Raw genomic sequence first — 16,363 nt, forward strand, 5'->3', positions numbered from 1 at the left:
AGCTTAAATTTTTGTATATGGTTTTCAGGGAGTTGTAACTTTGTATTATATTTTAGCCATGAAACCGTACAAGTGATATTGACTATATTCTATACAACAGTCAGCTTTCCTTCACTCTATATGGTCCCTAACTCGATCAAATGTCAGGCCACTTGAATCACTTTGAACATAAATATAGAGATAAGGAAAGTTGGTGATTGTATGTTTGACACTACCATTTGACTTGCTATATTATATTTTGTTGTATCCAAAATGTGTGGAATATTAGAATCGCATGAGAAAAAAGTAGCGTAAGCACATAGTTAGAAAATAAAGTGTGATAATAATTACCCTTTAATACTAAAAACCATGAGCCAACGAGTATACGTTACACGTCGAATAATTTAAATCCTTCCTGTTAGTTACAACGATAGCACACAAAATATATAGAATGAAGTTGTGTTAGTTGGGTACGAACCTGACGATGAGAATTATTTCATGAGCAATTATAGTAAGTGAAGCATTTTAAGAGCCTTAACCTGCCGTTATACGCATAAGAGTCCCACAGTCCACGAAGATTGCATAGAACATGGGACAGTTATGATTATAATGACAGTAAACGTCTTGCGAACGAAGCTTGTCAACACAAATCACACAAATCAAATGTTTGCGAGACTGGGATTTATGTAATAATATTATGACAAAAAATCGGTAGGGGAAATGATTCTAATTTATAAAAGCATAATGAAAATTTGTAAATGTTCAAAAAATTAAATACCTACTACAAGTCGGACTCGATTATCGGTATCTTGATTATACGTAATTTTAGACTCAGTTGCACCACAGTGTGCTCAAAAGATGGCGGTAATGTTTTAGCGACGATGTTTTACAGTGAGAAATATTCAATGTGTTATGTCTGTTTATATGTAACTGTACTGTTTTCATTTCTGAAGGGCAATCTTACTCCTAAGATCCGTGCGTATTAAACTTTTTATTTTACTATTAATCATCATTATTATTTTAGAAATTTCGGACCAATTTTTCATATTTTTTATATATAGAATGTAAATTTACAGAGCTAGAAAAAATTAAATACTTCTGAAATGTTTTATGATCTTGAACAAAGATTGTTTTTTTTTTAATCTGGCCTTGGAAGTATTTGGACGAATACTAAAGCTACCCAGCTTTAAGGAATATTCCAAATTCTAGTCTTGTAAAAAAATGTCTTGCGCATGTAAATTTTCCTAGACCATTTTTCGAAATATCTAAGGCTTGGGCATCTTTCAAGATCACGAAGTAAAATCACGCTGATTTTTATTGAACTTTTTTAACACAAATGTGCTACCAAGCTGTGATTTGATGTGATTTTTAAAGGTAATTTTTTTACTCTCGACTTACGACCAAGAACGCAAAATAGCCCAACAAGCAATCGCCTTTTGAAGAAACGACTTCTTAACGATTTTATTCAACTGCATTTAACAACAAAAATAAAACTAAATATGTTAGAAATGTTAAAAATAAAACTTCAAGCTATTAAAATATTATAATTACCAGCCATGTGTAACAAACTCGTATGAGGAGGTGGTGGTGGCCTTGTATCAACAGAACTGAAACTATTGTCCTCTGTTACACCGTTGTTGATACCCCTCAAGGATAAATGGTTAGTATGCTGATTAATGTTACTAATACCACCACCAGTGCCGATACCAGAATGACCAGTTAAACCGTAAGCAGGAGATATCGTTCCAATACTCGAAGCACCATTTTCTATACCTAATTGAAATGAATGATGATTGATTACAGATTCCATTGAGAATAACAATATGAAGCTTAAGACGAATTCAATGATATTTTGAAAAGGTAGAACAGTGATTCTTAATAATGTGCAGAAGCTTTTAAAATGTACAGCAACGTCTTTGCATTTTTTTTTCCTTTAGAAACTTTCAGCCATCTCGGCTAGCCTCTTAGCAACATATTTAATATTTCAAGCTTATAGAGGATTCTGCCATTATACACATAAATGTACTAAGTCCCATAATTATTCCATAGCACATGGGACAGTTATGCGGATGACGGCAGAGTACATATAGAAAATATAGCAAAGAAGCAAAACTTTTGATCCGTCTGAAAAACGTCCGTAGGAGAACTTATCAAAGAACACGCGATGTAAAAAAAAAAAACAAATTAAAAAATCGACTTAAAATATGGATCTCGAAAAAAATTGTAATATGCCGGGATAAATTTTAAAGATTTCGGACCAATTTTTCATATTTTTTAAATATAGAACGTAAATTCACAGTCCTAGAAAAATTTAAATACTTCTGAAGTGTTTTATGATCTTTAACATAGATTGTTTTTTTTTTCTTTCTTAAATCTGGCCTTGGAAATATTTTAGCATTAGCATTAGCATCGAACAAGTTGCACAATATCGTAGGTGGTACGAATTCAAAACTATTAAGAGCAAGACGGATATCTATTACTGGACAGATAGTAAGTACGAAGTAATTACTAACTCCCAGAGAAAGACATATCCCGCTCCAACAGTTAAGGATTGTCCTGGCCACGTCATTACAACTGGTAGGGATAGGAAAGGTATGTTAGTCCAACATTTACTTAAGAGAGATGCAGAGAACTCTACGACCCCTCATAAATGTCTCGGGAATTTAGGAATTATGTTAGTAGGGAAGGTAAGCCATAGGATACACCCAGTCAGTGTTGCTGGCATATGTAGTTTTTTTTTATTAATGTTGAAATTGCTGTCCGGATCATCTGCTGGAAGATAAGGTTGCTGAAATAAAATGAAAATATAACATAGTGAACTCGCCATCGTTGTCACACCCGTAGCTAATTAAAAGGAAGGAAATATGTTGTGTTTTATCTTTTTTTTTTTCTATTGATTGAGAGGAAAACTCGCGGGAGTGAAAATAATTTTACTACCTCTTCTCCCGTAGGCCCAAAACCTTTTTTTTTTCAATTTGAATTAAAATCAATTTAAGTAAACTTAAGTTCATGTGATGCACTCAAATTATACGAAATTTATTTCGTTTTCGTTTTTGCGGTTGTACACTGCCGTACACCGAAATAATTTAGGGTGTTGATATAGGATGCACCTTTGTTTAAAAACTAATGATGTTAAGCTGTCAAAGACTCGCGCTAATTCCTGTTTACACTACACCGGTGCTACACCGCAATAACGAAAGCGACATAACTGGAACAAACCCACCAAATATAATAATCATGGCAGAACCAACACAACCTTAATCAGTTTTTTTTCATACACAACCACAAACGAACAAATTAAATCTTATCTCATTAATTTTCATTGTTTTTGGCAACATTAGAAGGAGAAAAGGAGACAAACTATCAAAAGTAAGGAAAAGTGAACTGGTTGCTGGGAACCATTTTCTAGTCGTGTACTATCATTACATCTATACTTTTTTTTAAATTGACACTAGATGGCATTACAACAAACGCTTCAATTGGTTGTTGTCTCACCTATCTCTACCATTCTATACTCGGACAAAAAATGCTACACTAATACAATTCCACACATTTTTATTGACGAATTTCCACATGATTTTTTATGTGACCACACATAAACAGAATCCATCCAGAAGCACACATAAAATTTATTACTCAAAAAAATCTGGCCTTGGAAATATTTGGACGAATACTAAAGCTACCGAGCTTCAAAGAATATTCCAAATTCTAGTTTTGTAAGAATATGTCTAGCGGATGTACATTTTCCTAGACCATTTTTCGAAATATCTAAGGCTTGAATATCTTTCAAGATCACGAAGTAAAATCACGCTGATTTTTATTGAACTTTTTTAACACGAATTTGTTACCAAGCTGTGATTTGATGTGATTTTTAAAGGTAATTTTTTTACTCTCTACTTACGACCAAGAACTTAAAGTAGCCCAGCAAACAATCACCTGCATGCTTAATAATACTTGTACAATTTTTTTAATAAGTTCATGCTTTGTTCACACAAATCTGGAGAATTTATTCAACCACAACATGGTGTGGGTTAAGGTATGTCGAGAAGCTTTTATTCGACTTCCATGAGCTGTAACAGAGCTTATTCGATCATTTTTTTTATTATTTAGCGTTTATTAAACATGTTTGCTTGATTATCATGTGAAGTAATGTTTAAATTAGACGCTATACGGTAGAGCGCTACTTCGTCGTAATCGCCCATTTCCGTTCTATCGATCAGAAAAGATCAATAATATCAATTATTTCAGCGTGCACAAATCAATAATAGGTATGTTCCAATGCTATTTCATTAGCTACATTATAAATCCTATTAGAGCGCTCATTGTTCTCATAAAAAAAGAAGCGCCCCTAGCGAATGGGGGACAAGAATGACTTCTTAATTTATTCACGTTTCCATAGGTATCGTTGAATTTGGTAAAGAGTCACAAATTGTTGAGATATTGTTTAAAATCTAATACTGCTTCTTGATTCTGAATTCGTTCTACGAGTTTCAATTCCGTCCTAACGCATTGAAACGCCATTAGATTTTCTTCGTCCTACGGATAAACGTAGGAAAGGGGGTTTTCTACGTTTATCCGTAGGACGTAGAATCTTCTAGAAGTCATTCATCGCTCACGGGTGGAATCCCTACGTCGTGTTGATACGAAAAGAAATAGAAATAAAATCACAACGATTGTTCGGTCGTCCTGCCATGGTGGAGGCATGTGAGATACTGTTTATTGTTTTGTATGAGGTTTTGTAGACTGTAGTATCGATACAGTGTTTAAGGTAAATAAACATATATATGACGTTGTACAAACATACTTCCCCCCCCCCAAACTTAAGGTTGTCTATTAACTACTTAATTGAACAAAAAATATGAAGCTTTGATGACAAAAAGGTAACAGTGACCCACAACACGATACTGCAGAATAATCCAACATACGCACTCGCCCTTGTACAGTGAGTATGTTTCCTGGCCAGAACTGTCGTGGTTCGCGGTGAGCCAGAAACGAACACACTCTGCCAGATAGCAGACCCCCTTCACTCTTTGGAATTTAAAGAGACAGATAACAGCGCCAAACGGTTTGTGACGAGACAACGTTGAACTGCAGCGTTAGAAGAAAACACTCACACCAACATCTAAACATGTACGAACCCACACAACTGAGCGGACAGTACAGCCAAAGATATCTCATGTTTAGATGTTGGTGTGAGTGTTTTCTTCCAACGCTGCATTTCAACGTTGTCTCGTCACAAACCGTTTGGCGCTGTTATCTGTCTCTTTAAATTCCAAAGAGTGAAGGGGGTCTGCTTTCTTTCAAATTCACCCAAAATTATATACTTTACCCATTGAGTGTTGATTAATCACAATGAAATATTGTGACAGAGAACAGACTTGAGGCTACTAGAGTGTTACATAACCTAGGTCCTATTTAGAATTATACCTCAAAAATCAAAATTTGGCCAACGCCCACCTTCATTGATACCTTTATAGTCGAAATTCGATAATTATACTAATAAAATTGGAACATCACTAGATGAATGTGAAATTTCATTTTGACAGCCAACGTAAATTTCAAATATAAGGGCTCTGCTATTAGGTCGTATGAATAAAAGCGTTTACTTTACTTTTCCCGTAAGAAAAGCATGGAAAAGTAAAGCCAACTCTTTTTATTTATACGGCCCATTAATAATGAGTCAACATGAATGGGAACATTGTTGGTCGCAGATGACGAGCCCGCGTTAATTGTCGAATTTTGCTCGTTATAGGCTATCTTTATTTTTTTTTTCCTTTATTATAGAGATTTTTAGCCATAGGCTACGTTTTAGTTGGGCTCCCGTGGGCACTTAAATCGAAGTTAAACGTCATTTCTATAGATACTATATAGATTCCATACACTGTAACTGGAAAGTACCCATTAATGTGTACAATTTCACCCATTTTGAAGTAGAGTAAGTTAACTTATTTATAAAAAATAAACCCATTAATGGGTAATTTTTTACCCATTAAATGGGTTAACCCACTTTACTTCAAAATGGATGAAATTGAACTCATTAATAGTGTAGATAAAGGAACAAAAAGTTTTTTTTTGGCATCCATGCAAAATAAATGCTCTTACTGGCTGCGTGAAAAATGTTCATGCAATCAAAGAGCTCTTCGTTGTGCAGTCTTGTTTTGTATCGTGCACAAATGTTCTAAATGAAGTGTAAAGCAGATCTTTGCAACAACGAAGCGAGGAGTTGTTTGCGTAATATTTCCTTCTTCCGTTATCCACTTCCATCCAACCGGGCAGTATTGCAGCGTAAGATTGTCGTGGATGGTGATGCATCCTTTCGATGAATTGATATTATTTCAAGTTGAAAACAATTACTGAAGCTTGCATGTGTGGCAAATGTTGCAATATGGTAACTGTTGGGTTATTTTCTCTTCCCTTATTTTAACAGATTAAAACCAAAAGTTAGAGACGCGTATGCATTAAGCATAGCGCGTCACATAGGGGTTGGATTATGACACGAATAGCGCAAGAGCAAATGTGTTATGTTTAGAATACAGCATGCATTATGATATAGGGGAAACATCCCATGTAGGACTGCGCAACATAAACGAGTTGGGGAAGGTCAAGACCAACAGTTGGAACTTCCTCGTGTGTGGGCTCCATATACACATACACATGGAAACCACATTTAATCAGTTCAAAAGCAGTTCTTGTTGTTTGCTCTAAGAAAGTTGGGTTGGACGAGTTTTCCACTTTCATCTTATTAATCGCGTTTTATGCTAATTGTATGCTAATCTGCTGGACAGCCTTGGATTCATCGACCCGCAGCCGTTGGGAGCAACCTCTGATACCGGTAAATGCGGTAAATCTCATTACAATTTTCAGTGCAACAAACTGAGCTCCATGTAACCTTCCGAAAAGATTGAAAGGTTCCGATCCGCTGGTGTTTGTTTTAATTCCTTTCGAATTCATTAATGCATCCGAAATCAGGTGGCAACCAACAATCAACCAGGACGCAATGAGGACAAAACCTCGGCATTCACGACGGAGGATTTTCTCCCTCTACGTGCTCCTCAGCAAAGGCAAGCTAATTCGCGGGTGCATTCCCCCTATCAAGAAGCTTCCGGTGAATGTGCTGGACAATAATTCCCACCCCACCCCCACTGGATTCTGGAGACAACCATCAGTGCGATCTGTTCTCACGGATAAACTGATGGAAATTTTCGTCAACATGACCAGTGTTTTTCGTTAGTGCCGCAATAAGCCCGAGAAGATCCAAGTACACTGTAAGTTTATCATCAAGTACGCGGAGATTTGAAGTATGTCTTCAAATCTACAGTCAAAAAGATGTGCGTCCGAACATGGACTGTACACTGTGTAGTTTCTGAACGAACCAACTTTCATCTCTCCGGCGGGTAATCCCTCCACCCTGGATTTTTCCCTGTCGAATATCGAACTATTCAAGTCGGAGATGCACAACGATCTCAGCTCCAACCACCAACCGGTGGTGGCTGAAGTCGGCATCAACGTGGCTCCTGCTCCAAGCCTGCGCAAAGACTACCATTATGTCAAATGGGTGCAATATGGACGTGTGGTTGACAGAGGCATCGACGAAGATGCGCCGCTTGACACCGTAGATGATATCGACCGGGCGTTGGAAGGACTCCAATAGGCCATATCCGCGGCTGACGAGGCATGTGTTCAACAAGTTCCTGTGAGGGGTAAGTTTGTTGCTATTGATTAGCTGATTAGCTTGAGAAATGTTCGTAGACGCCAGTTTCAGAGGACTGGAGATCTGTACAAAAAACGATAAATGGCCGAACAGGCAGATTGCTTCCAAAATGGACTCACTCCAAAATGATAGTTTGGGGCGTGTTGTCCAAAATAACGACGAGCGCTCTAGACCATACTGGAAGGTAGCCAAGGTCTTGAAAACTCATCCCAAACCCGTTCCACCTCAGAGACGAATATGATCCTTAATAAACAAATACCATAAACGAACTGTATCCAGGATGGGTAAACTATCCCATAAATGGTTTGGGTGATACACGTCGTTAAGCTCTCTTTTATGGTTATTTTTATTAAGGATGACGATCGGCTCTAATTATATCCCAGAGGAGAAAGCAAATCGACTATCCAAAGTCCGCTTGAAGGTTGCGCAATGCGTTCAAAACCTAGATGTCGTGCCTCCGGCCGATAATATTACAGCCCACCAGATTTTCTCAGCGCTGAAGAAAATGGAAGATCCCGGGGTTGACGGCATATTTAACTTGAAGAGAAATTGCAGTCTCTTTTGACAGCCATCTTCAACAGTTGCTTGGAACTGCACTACTTTCCAGGCATCTGAAAGGTAGCAAAAATTATACCAATCCGCAAACCTGGTAAGGATCCAACATTGCCTAGCTACAGACCAATCAGCTTCCTTTCAGCGCTGAGCAAATTGTTCGAGAAACTAATTCTCAATCGTTTGCTAAAGTTTGTCGAGGAAAACAACATTCTCCTACCGGAACAGTTCGGCTTCAGGAAGGGGCACTCTACCAATCACCAGCTAGTACGGGTGATAAATATTTAACATCTGAAGTAACAAAGCTGTATCGAAGTACACAGTCATGGCCTTGCTAGACGTTAAAAAGGCGTTTGACAAAGTCTGGCATGACGGACTTGTATACTTTTTTGTAACATCAACTTCCCATTACATATGGTTAAAATCACCGGTAACTACCTCCAGCAAAGGTCGTTTAAGGCATCGTTGAAGGGTTGTCTTTCAGACACGTTTTCCATATCAGCAGGTTTCCAAAGAAGAATACTAAGATGAAACAGTCGGAAGAAAAACTTTCGCAAATTACGTCCCCATGGTAACTGAAATAAACACGAGTGCGGCCGGTTGGGTGTTCCACAAACAAGTCTGTTGAGCCGTTTGCTTTACAGCATCTATAATTCCGATATTTCTCCCCTCGGAGACGGTTGCATGTTTTTCCTGTTCGCAGATGATACCGCAAAAGCCGTAAAAATAAGGATGTCTCGCGAAATAACAAACAAACTTCAACGATGCCTTGACACCTTTGCTGATAATGCCAACACGTGGAAAATCAAAATCAATGCCTCTTAAATTCAAACAATCATGTTCCTCTATCGACAATCGCCCAAGCTAAAACTGGCTCCATCTACTGTAATCATGGTTCGTTAGGTGTCTGTACCCGCTGATTTGCCGTATATCCCGGCTCTCAAGGGTGAACGAACTGGTTGTCTAAAAACAAGCACCTGCGATTCTCAACACAGCTTCGGCGTGGGAATCATGTGCACAGACTTATAGGAACAAAATCCAGGTCCTTCAGAATAGAGTGCTAAGAATGGTCCTTGATCGTCCACTCGATACCAGAATTACCGATCTCCACCTAGAGGCGAACGTTCCAAAACTAGATTTTAAAATTGAGCATGAGCATGACCATGATGAGCATGAATGACCGCCCACGGATGCTACTCGGTTATTGCCAGATCATCTGTTATTACCCACAAAAACCAATAGTCGATGCAATCATCCTCAATGTGTAAAAACTAGTAAGCACAAATTTTGCCACTAGGCAAATCGAGTTGCTATTATTACCATGTAGTCGTATTAACAAATAAAACGATTCACCAATTTTGTACGGGGATGGGCCTGAGATTAAACTAATGATGTTCTGCTCAGTAGGCAAAAACGGTCGCTCTAAGGTCGTCGAGCCCCTCATATAACATCATACCTTTATTCGAGTTGTTGCAACCAATCAAACCCAGCACAGACCACGACGAAGTTTCACAAAAATACACGATAAACAAGTGATTTTACCATAAATCTCTTTAATATGAAAAGACCTGGGACCATGTTTTTCTGCTCATTAAGCAAGTCACTGCAACCGATAATCTTTCAAATACAAAAACTAAAAGCTACGAAAAAGTACTTAGGCCTTCATTAAGTTCCTTTTTCACGCGCCGTTCAATGTTTCAATTTGCTCTTTACGCATTGCTCAGGCTATCATAACAAGCTGTGACCGACGTGACGATTGTTTAAACAAGCTATTGAAATGAAATTACGTTTTCGAAAGCAGTAAATAATGTATCCCAAACTGGATCGAGCGTGCGCCTTGTTTCTCTAAACATTCCGAAGCATTCCGCCCAAGATCTATCAGTTACGAGTTTTTACAATAGTAGCAACCGGTGGAAACTAATGATTAAAAATTGGCTCACTACTTGACTACCCGTAAAAAAATCCAATAAAAATACAATGATTTTCATTGTCATTGTAACCATTATTTACTGTCAAACATTGGAAATTTTTGTCCATTACCATTAAATCACAACGAAATTCATGGTTCACAACGATGAAAAGCATGATATTTGAAAAATTACAGTATAAAAGGGGGGTTGTTAAGCATCTTAACAATAAAAAAAGGTGTATTTTCTCGGACAAATTTTATATCAACACACTAATTTTCATTGTTTGAGCATTGAATCGTGAAAAATCAAAATTAATTTTTCTCCTATACAATAATTTAACAATAAATTTTAATGTACTCGAAATTCAACTCTAAAAATCATTGTTATTTCGTTGTTTTATTATATTTTTTCGGGTAGCCTATTGGTCCCAAGTACATCTATAAGCGTACCCCATTGCAGTCAAAATTCTAGTACTACACTATGTTTGTTTTATTTGCTATGGAAGTTTGACAGATAAAATGGGTGGTTCGTGGATTTTCCTATGTTTTGTGAGGTGCATCGATTAGCTTGGGACCGAAGATAGTACCAGTACTGAGCCAAAAAGTTGAGCACGTTTCTTCGGGACCTTCTGGTCTTGATAGTAGCCCGGGATACATCGTACACACAGAGATTAGATTACCGAATACGCTAAAATTTTACCGGGTTCTCAAACAGCTGAGTTTTCAGTAATCAACCCAGTTGTTTTTAATTTAACCGAAAACTTCGTAAATCGCCAGGCCAGTGACAAGGCCTATAACAACAGCAGCGTTTGACAGTAGGCAGAATGTCCTGGGCTCAAATCATTCATTTTGCTGTGCTGGGCCCGCTGTCACGGTATAACATGTTGCCTACGCGCCTGCCACTGGGCTGTAAATTGCAGATTCTCTGAACTGTCAAAAATAACTGTTTAAAGGTTCCCCCAAACTGGCGCGCTGCCGCGGCGGAAAAGTCGCCGCGTTTTAAATGCATGGCGGCTTACGGAAGCGCTTAAACCAATGCACTATGGGAAATTTCCATACAAGCAGGCGGACAAAATTATTTTCTTCATTTTTGCTTCAATGTAAGATGTTGAATGGTTGTAATTACTAACTGAGCGACAACGAACAAATTTTGATGATTCACGAACAATTTGTGATAAGGGCTTAGTTGATCTTTAATGATAATATTTTCAATTTTTTTCTGTAACATTTACTTATGCACAACATTTTGTGAATTTCCATTGAAGCTTCCATTTAAATGAATGGTTATATTCATTCTTCCTAGTTTATTTCAGTTATAAGATAGGTAACAGAATGAGTGAAAAATGGGGGATTTAAAATTAAATTTTGCGGGAACGACTCTGGCGTAGTGGTTAACATCCGTACCTTTTACGCCAAAGTTACGAGTTAAAATCTCACCCCGGACACGTGAATAGTGAATATAAATAAAAATAATAACTGGGAGAAAATGTATACATTTTATTTAAACCTTTTTTTATTGTTTTCTCGGTATTGTATATTTTTTTTATTTTAAGGTACTGATTTATCACTAGCTAACTCTTCTTCAACTTCGTCAACAGATTCAAAAAAATTTCCAATGCATTGCAGTTATCATCACAGACTATTGAGCAGTTTTCAGAATTTTCGAATAATATAAAACTTTTAACAATATAGCTCAATGCTTTTTTGATTGTCTTCTTTTCTCCAACCAAATGGTACTTATGAATGGATCTGATTCATTCATTGCCCGAATGAAGACATCATGTAAATTTTCGACTCTGGATCGTTTTCTAGCATGGTGAGTTCGATATTTTTTCAGATGTTTATGCTGACTTTCTGCTGCTTCTTCTGCTAATATTCCAAGAGGAGCTGGCGAATGAATTGTTATTTCTCCAGCATGCGGTGTACGGTTGCAGGAATTTATACCAATCATGTAAAAAAAGATATAGTCGGTATGTGTCTTTGCAATAGGCATCAATTTTTCCCAGAATATTTCCGATATTTTAAACGCTGCCTAAAAGATAAGGATTTGCGAATCCTTGTCGACAAACGTTACCTGTTGTGCTAGTACCTGCTCCTCCCGATCTTGGTTGATGAACTCTAACTCCAAATTTTTCATTAAGCTGCGCCGTTACTTGTTTTTTTTTCTTTGCAAATACTGTTCTTTATATGGCTGTAAAACTTTCCATTGCTTTATATCCACACGATACGAAATATGCAGCATACATTCAAAGAAGCGAATCCATGCATGAAGTGGAGATATACCATAGACTAGGGTATCTACTTTGTATAGAAATCCTTCTTCTTATTTGTCTTTGTTGTTCATTACGTTTGGAGTTGCCCCACAAATAGGACCGTTCTGCATTGATGCACTTAGTGCAAATTTAAAATCAACTAAGATTGTGTTTCCGTTTAATAGATCAAATTTCACTGGTATTAGTTCTTGTATTTTTTTTTCCACGTCTTATTTTGTAGCAAGAATTATCTCTTTACTCTCTTTCACGAATTGCAGGATGAATGTTTTGAGGCATGCGGTTAAACCACATAATTTTGTTCGGATTATTCACTATATATAACCGTATTGGAGAGAGTGTTGATTAGAATACATCAGAATCATCTTGACATTCGTCTGGCAGTTTTTGATGATACTGGTATGGTATCCGCATTAACCGTGCGATCGAAAGAATTCGCGTACCTATTACCGTGCGGGCGAAATACGTTTAACGGAAACAACGAAGCGAACTCGAGTCTGATCAGTCCGATCGGGTGATCTGTCACCGTTCGATAGATGCAAAGAAAGCGAAATAAAATGTGAAACGTCACTATCATACTGAACTCCAAACGGTGTAGCACAGACAAACAGACATAACACATTGAATATTTCTCACTGTAAAACATCGTCGCTAAAACATTACCGCCATCTGTTGAATACACTGTGGTGGGTAGTACGCTGAACATATGGCGGTAGTGTGCAAACGTCAAACGCAAGGGAATTGACTATGCGATACTTTTAAATTGACCGTTTAATGCTTGTTCGATGAACAACTTGCGAGTGTTATGTCTGTTTGTCTGTGGGTGTAGTACTCTTTTATACAAGTATACTTTAAAATCACAGTACTATTTGCCTGAACATAATTCGATAGTGAATATATAAAAGTGGCGACGGGTGATAAAGTGGTATTGACGACGGCTACGTGGTTTAGCGGAACCGGTGAAAACTTGGCTGCGTACTGACTTTTCGGTGGGAAACAAATTAACGCAAGCTCATCGTACAGCGCTTAGCAGTGGATGCAAGATTACTCGCGGCTTCTCGTTTTGATTGCTAAAATCCAAGCGCAGAAGATAAACCACAGTCGGGACGGAAATTGACAGATGCGACGGTCTCGGTGGTATTTTGGAACTAAATTCGACGAGTCGAGGTCAAATTGCTGTTTAGTGCTGTAAGTGGATATTGGTTGATGGTAGTTTCCATTTTGACGAGATTGAAACTTCTTCTTTCCTTTATTTAACGTTGGTCTCTGTTCCGCAATCTAGTGCAAATCACCGACGGACATCGATTGCCATCCATTGACGGCAATCGAATGTGCAGGAAGGCAGCTTCCACACCTGCGTAGGATATCACACCCATTCAACACACATGGACCGGGACCAACGGCTTTACTTCCCTTCCGAAGGAAGACGTGACCAGAGATTTTTATGCCTCAGAAAAATCCCACCGACCTCGGTTGGGATTGAACCCAGACCCATTGGGGTGTTAGAAAGCAGTCACGCTTACCACTACACCACCGGCGCCGGCTACGAGATTGAAACGGAAAGCAGTTTTTTTTGCTTTTAGAGGTGCCATTTTGGACGCTAGGCGATTATTTTTTTGTTTCATTGTTTGTCTTTCAGCAAAATAATAGCTTAGGAAAGAGAAAAGAAAGAGTGGAAAAACAAAAGAGTATATTCTATTCTTTTATTAAGAGAGTTTTTCTTCTATTCCTTAGATTTCAATAGCCATTGTGGGAAAAGTGCCATTTTCTGCATTGATAGACTCCATTTCTGCCTCTCTACATTGGAAAAAGGACAACAATTTTCGTCCACTGACGTTTTGTGAGGTTGCCAAAGGGCATTGCCACAACTAGAACAATCCCCTATTGTCGGCAAAAGCTGAAGCTTATTTCTCGTGAGTCTGCACACGATTATTACTAGTTGGGAACCAATAAGCATTACAATTTGCACGTTTCAAATGGTTAACTATTGATTTTATTTGAACATGGCTCAGTCCAACATCACAACTACCTTGGAACCTTATCGTAAGGGTAGTTCATTCAGTGATTGGGTTGATAGATTACGATTCTTTTTCAATATGAATAAAGTTACTGATGAAGCAAAACGGGATCACTTCATTACCCTAAGTGGTCCGTTTATTTTCAGGGAACTCAAATTATTGTATCCCAATACTGATTTGGCCCAGGTTGAAATGGTTAATAAATTGACGGCAAGGTTGGACAAGACGGAGTCTGATATAAGTGCAACGTCTTAAATTCAATGTGAGGGTACAGCAGCCGGATGAGTCTTTGGAGGATTTCGTGCTGTCTGTTAAGCTTCAGGCTGAATTTTGTAATTTTGAAAATTTCAAAGAAATGGCGATCAGGGATCGAATTGTGGCTGGGATTCGTGACAAAGCCCTTCAGCAAAGACTTTTAAACGAAGAAAAGCTCACTTTAGGATGTGCTGAAAAATTGGTAGCTACTTGGGAAATTACTAGAAACAACGCCAAAAATATGGATTGCAAAATTGGTTTGGAACAAATTGCTTCGATGAAAGCGATGGGTACTCCTGGATCTAGGTTGTAAAGTTTAGCGGCTACTTTTGAGATGGCTAGAGCAAACAATAATGGCGGAGTTGAGCATGGAAGGAATTCAGTGAAGAGTAGGTTGGGGTACTTACCGTACCAGAAGGAGCAATGGCGGAACAGACAATGGCGGAGCAGGCAGGAAAACAGTAGGCAGTTGCAAAACCGAGGACAGACCAGCGATGAAGGAGGTCGCCCGTGGAACCGTCCGGATTATTCACAGATGACATGTGATTTTTGCGGAATAAAAGGACACATTAAGCGGAAGTGTTTCAAGCTCAAAAATATGCAGCGCGATGCAGTGAACATGGTAAATTCCAACACTTCGGGTCCCAATCAGGAAGACTATTTGAGCAATCTTGTCAACAGGATGCGAACCGATTCGGATAGCGAGCATGAAGTAGAGGGTGAGACAAATGTTTTCGAATGCATGCATATTTCTTCTATTGGTAAAATTAGTGAACCTTGTTTAGTAAATGTACAAATTGATAATATTCTTTTCGATATGGAAGTGGATTGTGGTTCATCCTTGACGGTGATGGGGAAGAAACAATATTTTAATTATTTAAAAAAAAATTGACAAGGAGTCAAAAGAAACTGATTGTTGTTAACGGTTCAAACCTGGTTATTGAGGGAGAAACTAACGTATTAGTCACATTTAAGGGCATCGTCAAAAATTCAAAACTTTAAGTGATTAATTGTTAGAATAACTTCATCCCTCTTTTGGGAAGGCCATGGCTCGACGCGTTTTTCCCTGATTGGAGGTTTTTTTTTGTTAATTCTAATTCCACTAATATTGTGACGAATCAAGAAACGATTGAAGAAATTAGGAGTAAATATAAGGATGTATTTTTAAAGAATTTCTCTCATCCTATACAAGGATTTGAAGCGGATCTAGTTCTAAAATCAGAGATTCCTATTTTTAAAAAAGCGTACGACGTTCCCTATCGCCTTAGGGATAAAGTGCTAGATTATTTACGAAAATTGGACAATGAAAAGGTTTTAACACCAATCAAAACTAGTGAATGGGCGTCACCTATTATCAGGGTCATAAAAAAATTAAAGAAATCAGATTAGTTATAGATTGTAAAGTGTCCTTAAATAAATTTATCATACCAAATACATACCCATTGCCTACAGTTCAAGATGTTTTTGCTGGTTTGGCAAATTGCAAATATTTTTGCTCTTTGGACCTTGAGGGTGCATAAACACAGCTGTCTTTATCAGACAATTAAAGGACTTTATACATACAATAGATTACCACAAAATTTCTACAATAGAACAGGGAAATGCACCACGAAATGTAACGGAATTGAAATCATTTTTGGGATTAATCAATTACTATCATAAATTTATT

General features: G+C 37.8%; 1 protein-coding gene across 4 annotated transcripts in view; it reads right to left on the reverse strand.

Moving 5' to 3' along the window:
• Dys (Dystrophin) overlaps positions 1-16,363 on the reverse strand; it is an 83,365-nt gene that overhangs the window by 9,760 nt on the left and 57,242 nt on the right. For 2 of the 4 annotated variants that reach the window (XM_065222542.1, XM_065222541.1), the window contains exon 10: positions 1,531-1,752. The exons of 1 other annotated variant lie outside the window; for it this stretch is intronic. In XM_065222542.1, coding sequence (XP_065078614.1) covers positions 1,531-1,752 — 222 coding nt within the window. Of the gene's footprint in view, positions 1-330; positions 395-1,530; positions 1,753-16,363 lie in introns of all 4 variants that reach the window. One more of the 4 variants, XR_010517650.1, reaches the window with a different exon arrangement.

This window comes from Ochlerotatus camptorhynchus, unplaced genomic scaffold (genome assembly GCF_037179485.1).
Source record: "Ochlerotatus camptorhynchus isolate MF236.1 unplaced genomic scaffold, CSIRO-AGI_Acam_v1.1 ptg000175l, whole genome shotgun sequence".
Lineage (NCBI taxonomy): Eukaryota > Metazoa > Arthropoda > Insecta > Diptera > Culicidae > Ochlerotatus > Ochlerotatus camptorhynchus.